The following is a 14016-nucleotide window of genomic DNA, read 5'->3' on the forward strand; positions in this document are numbered from 1 at the left end:
ACCACTCTTGTGCTGTGCATTTACGGTGTTTGCTTTAGTCCCGTTTTCCTTCAGCCCTGAAAGGTGTTCCCCTTTTTCTTTTGCAACAGACATTAATGAGTGTGACCTGAGCACCAACCTGTGTCGAAATGGCCGTTGTGTCAACCTGGTTGGAAAGTACCAGTGTGCTTGCAACCCTGGGTATCAGTCCACACCTGACAAGTTATACTGTATTGGTAAGGACAAAATCTATATGGGAAGATAAAACACGCAGAATTGTTTCACTTTAGTAGTTACATAAAGACCTTTAGAACTGTTATTCAAAACTTCTATTACAATCTGTCAGAATAGTATGCAAAACCCCCAAAACGTCCACATCTATTGTTATGGCAGTGCTACAGTTAGCTGTGTAGGAGATTATTTTCTCCAGTAAATCAATCATGATGCATAAAATTACATACTATTTTTAATGGCCTCAGATTTCAGACTTTGATCATTAAGAGGGAATAACCTGTTAGATTAGTTCTATACTTTATTAAAAATTAAATATCATCAGTTCCTGACAGAGCACGAAGTAGAATCACGTGGTTCAGTTACATACATACACTCTTCTGTGCCATGGAAATACGTGAAAAATTCATTGGCTTTAATTCTGCCTAGTAATTTTTTACCTTGATCCTTACAAAAACTTTATTGCTCTAATGATACTATGGTAACCCAGCAGTGGTATTTCTATATGTAGAAAGAGAATGATTCGTATGTGCAGTCAGATACCATCCCTAGTTTGCATCACATCCATCCCAGTGCCTATATTTGCAAACACTTGAATGTTCAAGTAGTGTGCAAATGCCAAGTGTAGATTCTGGACTGATGCTGTTCTGGAAAGCTGACTCAAAGTATGTTCTTAAAGGAAAAGATATTGTGGGGTTTAACTGTAATTTTCTCCTTTTCAGATATCGATGAGTGCAGTATAATGAATGGTGGCTGTGAGAACTTCTGTACTAACTCGGAGGGCAGCTATGAGTGTAGCTGTAAACAAGGCTTTGCCCTCATGCCAGACCACAGGACATGCACTGGTAAGGGAGATTTTGGGACCTTTTCTGCTGGGAGGGTTTATTTCAATAGTTTAAAAATGGACCTTCTTTTAAAGATTAAAGGCATTGTAACAAATACATTATTAAAAAAAGAAAATACATGGAAAGTGAAGTTCTTTTTCTAAAGTAAACATCTCGAAAGTATCAGAGTTGGACAACTGCAGACTGAACTGCTTTGAAGGGAATTAATTCTTTATCACTTCAGAAAGTTGATTTTGAATTTCATAACAAGAAGCTGTCATTTTTTTCAGTAGGAGATAAATTTTCTCCCTTAAGGTATTATTTTAGATTGAAATCCAAAATAGTCGAAGACCATGAAAAAAATTATCATGAATAGAAGCCGAAATGCTGTGCATGTGTATTGTATGGTTATACTGGAAAGAGAAAAGACAGAAAACCTAGAAAAGAAGCTGATTGCCCTGTTCTGTGGTTGTGTGGTATCTGCTCTTAAGCAAGCAAGAAAATTCCTGTTTTTAATTCTTTGTTTAGTCAAATGCAAGTATCCTGCATTGCTTCAGAACTGACTGACTTTCAGAGAAACTGAAATGTGAATAGTATGAATCTTTTTTAGGGAACAGCTCTTTTGCACTCTTAACAGGGCTGGTGAGAAAATTTTCAGAGCTCTCTTATGGCCGGGCTTTCTCCTTTGGGAGCCTGGGAGTCATAATCCCTGGAAGTGAATTGTACTTGGTGATTTCCACATAGGTTACTGGAAAGATGAATCTACCCTACTTTTCTTTTATTTCTTGCTTCACAGCACTGGCCTGCTGAGGCATGGGAATATTTGCCAGCTGTTTGCCAATTCCATCCAAGAGTTCTTGAAGAGCATGAGAATTATAACAGGGTTAATCCCTTGGAATAGAATTGCCTTTATAGTTGAACAAATAGAGAGTTTTCTATACTGAATTAATAGAGAGAGCTCACATTTAGAATTTGTAAATATTTATAGGCCTCGCACCAGGGTCTCAATTACCCTGAGGTCACTCACTACCATTCCAGAAGATAAAAGAGCCTTTAAGCAGAGTAAAATGTAGTTTCCCCACACATTGTAGCTTGCACTGTCAGAAAGATGTCAAGTAGCCAACCTTCAGCAAGCATCAGAATTCAACTAGGAAAAGGGAAGATTTGATTGAGCCTGAAATTAATTATTTCAAAACTTAAAATATTTAGATTAGAAATAGTTTGCTTTAGCTCAAGTTTCTAGAAAAGGCAAGCTTTGGTGTTTGGGGCACTTTTTCAATGGAAAAATAAAACTAGTTGATCAAAATTGTGCCTCAGCCAAAATCTGAACCCAAGTGACAGGATTAGAGTGACATGAGACAGAAGGGAGGAGGGGGGAGTTGAGGTCTCTGAGCCACTTTTCTCTTTTCATCTTCTTGGCTTGACTGGGGACTAAATGACCCAAGTACACACTTGGACAGTCTTAGGGGTCTCAAGTCTGCTGGCTAGAAGCAGTTCTGTGCTTTAACACATCTCTGAATTCAAACCCAGAGCAGATAATTTAGAGCACCTTCCTTCATATTGAACTAAAAACTATAATAGAAAACTACTATCTTTCCCTTCTCAAAGTTAAAACAAAATGAAGCTGTGGGGAGGGGATGGATTCTCTATGGTTTTGTCCACACAGTAACTTGATCATAAACGTGTCCATAGAAGTTTGTAGTAAGATCTTATCTTAGCTGTGACTTTTTACATATCCAGCCTTGACTCTGAAAAATAGAATTTCATTCAGTGGCCAGCCAGTAATAACTATTAGCTATTAATTTTCATAGTCTCCTCTAATAAAGACTTGAGTGCAATAACCACACATAAAAAAAGTTTGAATAACAGAAATACCAGACACCTTTGAATGTCAAGACAAATGTAAGAAAACATCCAGTGATGTGAGGGATCATCTTCACTTCCCTTTTAGTATCTAAAATGCTGCTGCCTTCTCTTGAAAAGATGTTTTTTATATACGTAAACATCTGGTGAATATTCAAAATCTGCATGCTGAAATTTTGCCTCTGCCCAAAGGCACTCCACTGAGTGAAAAATAAGAATAAAAATATTTGTGACATTTTCTTCTCCTCTGGTTGTACTGTGTTAGATGTTTGTGCTTGGTGCAAGATACAGCAGAACTGTGACCTGCGTATGTGAAACACCTATTTTACATTTTCAGTTTTCTCTCTGTGTGAACATGTCTTTTATCTTTAACATCACACGAAGCTGGAAGCCATCACAGAATATGTTTCTTGATAATTGAGCTGGTAAGAATGCTGTGCAGTTCAGTAGTAGGTCAGGTTTGAATTGGTGAGGTTATGCATAAATAATCAGCTCAATTAGGAGAAACAACAGGTTCTTTGTCAGCTGATTTTCCCCCAACTGTGAAATCAGTACAGTGACAGGTTAGTAAATAAAGTTCTTTATTTCTGTAATCATTATGCCCATTTCTAGAGCTTAATTTTGCATGTTAATTCAAATTCCATTCCAAATTAACATTTTCAGGCTAATGTCCATGCCAGTATTATTTGCTTGTTAAGATAAACAGGGACTGGTCAGCCTCCTTCCTTGCAGAAGTAGTGTGTCCACACAAGCACTGACTGCTAGAAATACAGCAGAATAATGAACATAATATTTTAAATTAAAGTGAGTTCATTTTCTGCAGCTGCATAATTACTGCAATCCACAATAGACTGCTCTGATAATGAGTTACACCCTTTCTCTTGGAGAGGATTCCTGAATCTTGTCCTTTTTGTGCTGATTTTTTTCCCATGGTATCACTAGGCAGAGTTTCTGATTTTTGCTCTTTCTAGTCTATGTTGGTGCTGACACAGGGAGATTCTAGAGATTTTTACAAGGAACACTAACATAACCCCAGGGGCTCTGAAAGATTACAGAACTTAGCATGGCTGCATTAATATAATGAAGTATCTGCTTCTGCTGCTTGGCCCCAAGCAGTGATGGCCAATTTCATGAACTGAGAAAACAGCTTACATCCTAGAGGCCTGACCAGTCAGATGAGATGCTAAAAAAGACCATAAAAATCTCATTGTACTAATGTATGTACTGTAATTATTCCCATCATGAGTTCAGCTCTGTGTTTCCAGTTTGTCACCACTCTTGAGACCTGTAGGGATATTTTGCATGTATGATAGCTTTTTAAAGCTCTGTAAAGTTTGATATTTTTTATCACTGAATTTGACTTCAGAGCTTCCATTGACTTCAATGATGGATTATACCCAAGAATCCTCAGTTATATGTGGCCAATGTGGTGTGACAAAGGTTCTGTTGGGGTTCTTTTCTCCGAGAGAAAAGTTGATTCCTGTTGCCACTAGAGTCAGAGAGGAATGTTTTGCCACTGACTTTAGCTGAAGATGAAGAGCTTACTCACAGGGACAATTTTGCAACGCACCACTCAGTTATTGCGAGGATTCAATCTTCATATGCAGCAGAGTGTTAAAATGCTTGCTTTGCCATGATGATGGTTAATTGCTTTCTGTAAAGGTAACATATTTTAATCTGATTTTCCCATGTAGATATTGATGAGTGTGAAGACAATCCTAACATCTGTGATGGAGGCCAGTGTACAAACATCCCAGGAGAGTACAGGTGTCTTTGCTATGATGGGTTCATGGCATCTGAAGACATGAAGACTTGCATAGGTAAGTGAAAGTAAATATATTCCAATTTGCATCAAATGTGGAAAACATATTTATTAAGGCACTCTTTCTAAATCATCATCTAAATAGACAATGGTATTTAAAGAGTATTGCTCTTATCTCCTAATTTTGGCCACCTGACCTTTGGACCTGAGCACCTGACTCTTGCACAAATGCAGATGTAATCTCTGCAGATTGGGATGCAGACATGATGTTCTGTGAGGTTTTTATGCAGCTCAGATAAAAAAGTGCTTGCAGAAAGGAAGTGCTGGTGAATGATGCCGAGGAAAATTTCTAGCAAGAAAACCACCAGTGCTCTTTTAAACTTGTCTCTAAGACAAAACTGTGTGCAAGTCTTGTACCTTGGAAGAATAAAGTCATGAAAGAGTATGTCTCCGAAACCACACACATTTGAATTAAAAATCTCGAGCGTATTTGGGGAGAAACGTCTGACAAAACTAGACAATGTATGTGTGCATGTATAAATGTATATACACACCCACACATACCTAGAAATTATCAATAGTCATAGTCATTCTTTGAATAATGTACTGAATCTTAGTGTCTGTTTTTAAGAAAAGTTGGAATTAAAGGTATGTTAATACAGATATGGTAATTTAGCATTGTTACCCCAGATCTCAAAAGGTACGCTAGGTAAGGAATAACTAACCTGGGCAGTTTTTAATTTGCATGTATAGACCCACTTTTTGTATCAAAACTCATAACTCAAGAGATTCTGCAAAATACTTTCTAAGAATTTTATTAATAAATCTTAATTCACGGGGTTTTTTTAGATGTTAACGAGTGTGATCTGCATCCAAACATCTGTCTGAGTGGAACCTGTGAGAATACAAAAGGCTCATTTATCTGTCATTGTGATATGGGATATTCAGGCAAGAAAGGCACAACTGGCTGCACAGGTATGTTTTAAAGTTTAATTTTTAATTTTTATTTAAACTTGTGAATCTGCTTTTCTGGTGTTTGGAACCTTCTCTCACTGCGCTTCTTTTCACTTACTTGTGCTCTTTTTGTACCTCTCATCCAAATTTGCTGAGCTTGTGTTCTGCTAATCTTCAGTGGTACAGCCTGATGCTGCTTCTGCTGAAATGAGTGACAAAATGTCCATTGGGAACGTAATTGGGCGTATCACTGTGTTGTTGTTCATCTAAGAGAACAGCAAATGCCATTATCTGTACCTTGACAAACTCCCAAGGACCTCAGTGTGTTTGGATTAGTTAATTGTACATTATGCAAGTAAATAACAGGTATGTGTCCGAAGTGTTATTTGGCAAACACAGATGCCTTGAAATAAATGCTTAAATATATTTTGGGTTTTTGCAAAGTGGAAATGATACAGTTACAGAGCTACATTCTATCAGCAAAGTCAGAATCTGCTTTATTCTGTGTATTGCCAGCAAGCAGAAATGAGATTCAAATATACAGGCTCTAAGGGCATGATACTAATAATGCTGGTGTCTCAAGCCAAGGTGTTGAGAGTCTCAGACTCTGCCCAAATATGAATGCAAACATATGTTTAATATAATTTTTAATGTAAACTTAAGGTAAACATATTTCTGGCAGTGTCTTTGAGACACACTTTTATTCTTAGTCTGCCTTTATTGTACAGAGTTAATAATATGCTTCTTTAAGTGCCCCAAATACATGAAGCTGTTTTTTTACAGCTCTCATAGAAAAATCTGAGAGCTGGAGTTGTACTTTGCATATTGGACCGTGGACAAATAGTTGTGCATTCGTAACAGCTGCCTTTGACTTACATATGAACTGACCTAAATCCAAGAAATCCCTAATTGTACCCTGTAGACCAACATTTCAATGTTCTTTGTTTCTGTGCTAAATTATATGAAGATCTTCAGGACTCTAGACCTGAAAGGCCTCGCGCTGATCTGTTACACATGGCGCAGATACCGCTCCCAGCAAGGAGCACTCGGGGAGGAATGAGCAACCAGTAGTAGGCAAAAGACAGAGAAAGGTCATGGAGGCAGGGGAGGAATCTGAGGTATGGCTTCTGGGGAAGTGCCTGGAAACAGCCACCATTTTGGCATGATGTGATGCAAGGTAGTGGCAAATGTCCCAAGCAGTGGTTTTTTTTGTTAACAGAGAGGTCAGGAAATCCTTCCCTCCTGGTCCCAGCCAAGCCCAGACCTCTGGATGGACACTGTCTGTCATGTGGGCTCTTCCCACCTCCTTGCATATCATTATCTTTCCATGCTGCTTTTGTCTACATGCTGATGTTTCAGAGAGGATGTCACTAACTAGGAAAAACAGTAGAACACTTTAGTTACAACATAGAGATATTATAGAGGGGCTCAGTAACTTGAAAGAGCCCAGTGTTCTAAGATAAAAAGTTGAAGTATCAGTTATGCTGATACAACTGAGATGGGACCATGCTCAAATCACCAAAATCTTTTGTATTTAAATAAGAAAACAGGAAGCAGAGTGGGAAGTTTCTAGTTTGCTTTCATAATGAAGAAACTGGTCCCATTGCAACTACAGCATGCAGGTTCTCACATTCTGTTTTTTAAAATATCTGATCTGCTGCTGGAGAACATTGAATTCCCCACTTCATGTTTGCACAGTATTCGAGCAGAATTGAAGTTCCCAGGCTCAGGTACTGCAGACCATGGGAGTGTCCTTCAATACTTCTTCTGCAGGGACCTTGCCAACAGCACCTTGACCCCAGGATTCAGTTCTTGTCTTAGACAGATCAAAAGCATTCCCACTTTTTTAGGAATTCCCATGGAAAAAAAAATTACAAAAACGTGTACAGCACTTTGAATGGGAGATTCTCTGTTTCATGAGAACAACTAAATAATGTCCTTTGGGTTCCATTACAGTTTTGTCTAAATATTTCAGCTGTCTTGTCATTACTGACTGTTTCCATTTTAACAAATAAACTTGTTTTTTTTCCCCCCAATCATTTAACAGTATTCAGAATCCACCCACTGACTTACATTCCCATCCCACACAGATGTTAGTTCTCCCCTCTCCATGGTTCTCAATAAGAATGTGGACAGAACGTAGTAACAAAAATACAGTTTTTAAACTATTATGCAAAATTATACATTGTAGATGCAGGTTTCCAAGATCAAGTGCTACGAATGGTTTGATTTCCATTCACAGGGCAGACTGTGATAATACTGACTCAGAGCAGTTCATTTTACAGTTTTCTAGGCAGGCAATAGAGCACAGCCACTAGAGAGAAGATTGCTGTGCTTTCTCCTCTCCTGGTTCCAGATCGCCCAGCTTTATGACAAATATCTTGTCTGCACTTTTTCTGTCAATAATGTATATGTGTATTTGTGCAGAAATTAAATCCTGGTTTGGCACTTGAGTTTGTATTTTGTGATTCATCACCACTTTGGAGTGCTGCCTGTAAATTTGCAATATTTCACTGTTGATGTAGAGCCTTAGATTTAGTTGCTCTGATATTTTCACAGGGAAACAAATCCTTCTCTGACTCTGTCCCATCCATCCTTGCAGTTATGGCTGTGTGTACAGCCCCCCTGTTTGCCCCTGGTGGAGTGGGGCTGGCACAAACTTAGGGCACAGTTTGTCTCTTTACAGAGCCAAGCTGAAGGATGTGAACTTGGCGACAGAAGTTGCCCAACATGGTCATCAGATCAAAAATAAATGTGCTTTACCAGTCAGCTGGATTTCTCCACAGCAGGCTCAGGGAGTTGGAAGGCTGAGATTAGGCTCTGACTCTGCAAGGGCCATGCTGGTGCCCTTTGGAGAAAGACTGGTGGAAAGTGTTCAACTTGGTGTGGGGTGTGAGCTTGAAGAGTTTGGTCTTGAACATGACCTTCTGTCATCCAGTAATGATGACATAAGTGGATACAGGAGCAGTGAGTGCACACTGCATACTTGTATGGCTGGCAATAACTTGATTCTAAGGAAGTCAGACATCTGATTCAGTGAAAGGAAAAGGTGAGCCTGTCCTTGGCCCTCAGAAATAGATCCATAGTATTTTGTGACTCCATGTGCTCTCCTCTCCATTATTAGTGGCTTCTGGCCATTAATAATATGTTGTGTTTCAGTCTTGATGGCACAAAAGAGCTCTGGTCTCAATGGAGCACACATCTGCCCTTATGAATCTGGGAGCTGGCTGTGTCAGGCCAAATACCAGAAGATAACAATGCTGAGATCTGCCCGCCAAGGGGGGGTATTACAGAAGGAGCACATTGGGAGTAGGCGTCTGTCCAGCAACAACACGCTGCACCCCAGCATGCTGATGATGTAAGGATGGATAGCAGGCAAGGGCTGAACCTCCCCATGTGAAACTCCAAGAGGTGCTTATTGTACAGTATGCTGAATAAAATCCAGGAGTGGTTCCAAAAGAGAAAACAATTTTACGTGTAGAAAGATCAGAATAGGGGCATTTTTCCATATATTTTTCTACTTGTATGAGCACCAAGTTGAAATTCACAGTCTTTTCCCTCTGAAAAACCTTCCCTTTTCCTACCTGATTACATGGGCAGGAACCCAGGAGGAGGAAATGCCTTGTGACTTCCACCAGACGACTGGCCCTTTGGGAATTGGACCCAGGCTCGAAATACCAGTGAAACGTCAGGGTGATAAAATGCACAGATATGCAGAGACTGCCAAAAAATGTAAAAGTCAGAAACTACTTAAGGGATTTGCATAATTCCTGACAAACAGTACTGATTTATAGGCGGAGTCTGAATTAAATTCACATTTTGCTAAGGATCCTTATAGACCCTTGAAGCCCCATGAAACCTAACAGGAAATGGTACACAGAGTACCTAGAGGATTTCACACCCAGCTATGAACATTTTCTTTAGTTAATGTTCACTCTCCTCTGTTCAAATGCAAAGAAATTACTTGGATGTTTCTAGGATGTAGGTGAGAATACAGTGACTTATCCTCGTACTTCTGTCTGGCTAACTTTAATGATCCACTTCCAGACTGTGAAGGGATGTGCTGTGCAGATACTGGCTATTGATTTCTTTCCTTTGCTTGCCACATTTGCAAGCGTAGTGCCAACATGGCAGGTATATTTGACGTGTATTTTTGCTGCATATCAACAGCCCTGAAAATCTGTGCCACTGTGGTTAATGGGAGAGGTGCTTCATTAATTGCCAAAGACTTGAGAGAAAAAAATATTTGTCCAAAGAAGAGAACCGAAGGAGCCAACAGAGTAGGGTGACTGACAGGTTTTTTTCCCCAGAGTGCTTGGGATTGTTATGATGTCAGACCTGCATATTATTTATCATGCGTATTCTCATCTGTTGTAGGCAGACAACTCCCTTAGTATTAATGGGAGTTGTGCAATTGCAAAGCTGAGAACATGTGTGCAGCAGGACTGGGGCACAGTGGGACTGGCTGAGGATGCAGTGTCAGTCTTGGATTGGAATGTCTTTATTTTCCTTGGCTTGTCACGGACTCATACTGGAGGCAGAAGGAGAAGGTTGATATAAATCAGTGACTCACTCCTTTACTCTTCAGTGAAAATCCCCATGAAGTCAGTGGGAATAGGCCATCATTGTGTGAAACCCTGACTTGAGTAGTGTCCTCCTGGGTGCTCTTTGGGTCATGATACCTTTACTCAGACCGAGTAACGCCTTTGTCTTCAAACAATCAAATGAAAATAGTTGGAGTATTTGAAGAGTGTAGTACTGTTTGTGCTGCCATGCAGACAGAACAGGCTGGACTCATGCTCTTATTAAAGATATTTATATTGAGTTAATTTTTCCCCAGTAGAGCTCAAGTTCTCCTTTCTGTTTCATTCTGTGAAACCATAATTCAGTACTTATGGCAGCATAAATCCATATTAAGCTCCACTATAACCAGGCATAAATTCCATTGATTTCACTGCCCTGTTTACACAGTACTGTGTTTGGTCTGAGATCTCTTTTGCCTTGGAAATAATTGCAATGCAATAAATGTAGGCTTACAACTCAGCTGTGCAATGAAAGGAGAGAATAGGGATTATAGCAAAACAACATCTGAGTTAAATGCAGGTAGCTTTGAAAAGAAGTAAAATCTGGGATGAAGCCAGTGATGGTATTTTATATGCCTCAATCAGCTTTCATTTAAGTATCTGAAAACCTTTCCATGCATCATGGAAATAAGCCCTGCAATGTCCCAGTAAAGGTAGATCGTATTAGAAAATACATTTTGCATTCCACATTTGATCTTCACCCAGACAAAACGCATTGAAATCTATTGAAAACTTTTCCTGGAAAAAAGCTGAGAAGGATTTCAGGATTTTATTCAAAGCAAATGGAATGGCATTTCAGTGGCTGATCTCTGAGAAAGTTGATCCCATTATAAATACTTGGATATAGATATGTACTTGCAACTTTCATCCCACAAAAGATTCCAAGCTTTTTAGTGTGTGTGTCCAACAGCTGATGGGGGAACGAGTGTCCACTGTGAGGGCACCAGTGTCATGGTGCTGCTGTCCCACTGGGAGGTGTTAATGGGGGCTCTCTGGTGCCAAGTGTCAGCGGGTCAGTGCAAGGTGGGATGAAGTCCACAGTCACTTTACAGAGAGTGGAAAACTTGGCTTAGTTTGTCTTAAATTTGAGTCTGAGCATGACTTCATTGCGGTGTAGCTGTTGCATGCAAGTTTCTGTTTGTGTTTGCTGGTGGTTTAAAAAAATTCTTGGCAGAAACCTCTCTACTGATGATAATTTTTTGTGGTGTTTTGTTGTGCTCTGCAGGGTATAAGGAAACTTGTGATTGTATGTTTCAAAGCATCAAATAATCAAATGCAGTGCAGGCTTAATGTTAGCAGTGGTTTAACAGTTTGGGTTTTAAAATCATGTAAAGGTTAAACTATAGATTTTTTGCCTCAGCTTTCTTGTGTCAGTGTATACTGTAGCTGACCTCTCTAAATTCCTTCTACTCTTTCCCTTCAGACCAAGCCAATATGGGTTGGGTTTTTTTCTGACCACCCTTAAGATTTTTGACAGACACTATTTTCCTGTTTAGTGTGATGTTATCTTCATATGAGTTTCTGCACATGCTAAAGGCAAATCTACTCTGACCCTTTTTTTGAGGTTACATATGAAAGGCAAATCTGCTCTGACCCTTTTTTTAAGGTTTAAAAAAGTAAGTATCCATTTGCATGTTTTCAGGCTTGTTGGTGCAGTCAACATTCATTAATGGTAGATTCCAGCTGCCACATTTAGATCTATATCTAGACAACAGCATTCAGATTATGGGAACATTCATGTCTGGAGTTTTGGTTCAAAGCAATGCCTCATTTAGAAAGAGACTCAGAAAAGTAAGATTAGATGACATTCCACTTATGCAGACTTTAAACAAACTCCAAAAAAACAAAAGCTAACAACCAATACCAAAAAACAAACAAATAAGCCAACCACTAAAAAAAGGCCCAGAATCCCAACACCAAAAGCCCCAAGCAAACCCAAAACCCACCAAACAAAAAAAACTCCAAACCAGCAGTGGGTTTGGGTGTTTTCTGGCCTTCTGGGTATTTAATTTTAGCATGATGGACAGATATTGTCTGCTTCTCGAAGTCATGTGTTGCCTTTGTGAAAAGGCAAAATATGTGTACAGAGCATAGAGAAAGGACACAGCCTTTTGTCTAGACAAGTGTGGGCAGAAAAACCTAAGAAAGAGTTACAAAGGAAATGATTAAAATCATACCTGGACAGTTTTTCCAATAGTTCCACAATCATGCCCTCTTTAAAGAGCTAATTTTTACTAGGTAAGATGATAGGGAGACTCAGATCTCTGATTTTGGGGCTGAGAACCCCAAAGGTTGTTACATGTTTGATGGCTGATGCCTTTCTTAATCATCTTCTTAAGAGGGGTCAGAGCTGGGGGGTTGTCTGTTATCATGCAGTGTTTGTGAGCTTGTTTTCCCTTTCCATGAGCTCATTGTACAGAATGAGATGATTTGGCTTACTGGAACATCAAAGGCACCTGGGAGGGCTAAAATATTGATATAAATTTTAAGTGGTTTGATATGAACTCTAGATAATTTACATCCTGCGTGGAAGTAAAGCACAATTAGAGAGAGCTCAGTTACAGAAAACACCATAAAATCCATAGCTCAGATGTGCAAGAAAATTCCTGCCAGTTTTGTTGTAGTTACCAGTAATAATTTCTGAAAACTTTGCCTTTGAGTTTATACATTCTCCAAGTACCTACATGGGGCATTAATAATGTTTTGTGAGAAGGAAGAATGGAGTTCAGTTTGGGTTTTGCAGTCTATACATCATGATATTGCCAGAGAATGACCAAGAATGAAAATAAGGTGAAAATAGCAAGTACTGAAATAGAACGTGCTGGCATGAACGTGTGTGTTGAAGATTGGATGACTTGGTGTCTTCAAGGATGCTGACTTTTTTCCATTGTTTTCTGAGGTTTCCTGAGTTCCTAGTAAACACAGCCCATCCTCCACCTTCCACACAGAGTCTGCCAAAGCTTCGTGAGGTTCCTGGGCTTATCCTAGGAGGAGTTTGTGAGTGGTGCCTAGCTGGTGTTCATCAGCATCCATGCAGATACAATGGGTGCTTCTGGGAGTGCTGCATTCCAGGAGACATTGGGCATTAGAGTTGCCTCTGAGACTTTTTAGCAAACCATGCAATGTAGAGCCACCAATGTAGTCCCTCTCTGCAGGCTTCAGGATGGACAGATTGGAAAAACTGTCTTCTGAGTTACTGTTTTCCTCCTCGAGTGTAGCAGTTACCAGGCTTTGAAGTGAATTGCAGAAGTACTGCTTTACATGCCTATGAGAATAGGTAGTGGGGCAGCATGTCTGAAATATGCCACATGCTTCTTTGCTTTTCTATACTTTTCTTTCTTGTGATTTTATTTCTCTTCTACTTCATTTCTTAAAGTCATGTTGTAATGAAATGCAGGCTTGCTTTCATGTTCACTTTGACTTTCTTGAGAAATTCCAGTGTCAGTTATCTGGATATGAGAAAGTGTGATCCATGAGCCTCTCAAACATCTCTGTATTTTTGCAGATATCAATGAGTGTGAAATTGGAGCCCATAACTGTGACAGACACGCCATATGTACAAACACAGCAGGAAGTTTCAAATGTAGCTGCAGCCCTGGCTGGATTGGAAATGGTATCAAGTGCACAGGTGAGAGTCATATGCATTTGTATTTATTTATAAGGCTGGGCCACAGTGGGGTTCTAGCAATTCTGAAAAAAAACCATACCACACCTATAAATTGTGAAGAAAAGTGATTATCAAACTTGTTAGGTCGATCTGACATGATCTGTTAGAGGACAAATTCTCTGCCATGGTAACTGAAATCAGCATTATCTCATA

The 14016-nt window shown here is 39.5% G+C and overlaps 1 protein-coding gene across 1 annotated transcript in view; it reads left to right on the forward strand.

The window, feature by feature from the left end:
- FBN1 (fibrillin 1) overlaps positions 1-14016 on the forward strand; it is a 133517-nt gene that overhangs the window by 83077 nt on the left and 36424 nt on the right. Inside the window, exons 28-32 of the mRNA XM_025894832.2 lie at positions 90-215; positions 933-1055; positions 4592-4717; positions 5509-5634; positions 13702-13824. Coding sequence (XP_025750617.2) covers positions 90-215; positions 933-1055; positions 4592-4717; positions 5509-5634; positions 13702-13824 — 624 coding nt within the window. The remainder of the gene's footprint in view (positions 1-89; positions 216-932; positions 1056-4591; positions 4718-5508; positions 5635-13701; positions 13825-14016) is intronic.

The sequence above is a fragment of the Manacus vitellinus genome, unplaced genomic scaffold, assembly GCF_001715985.3.
Source record: "Manacus vitellinus isolate BGI_N305 unplaced genomic scaffold, ASM171598v3 scaffold_16_pilon, whole genome shotgun sequence".
Classification (NCBI taxonomy): domain Eukaryota; kingdom Metazoa; phylum Chordata; class Aves; order Passeriformes; family Pipridae; genus Manacus; species Manacus vitellinus.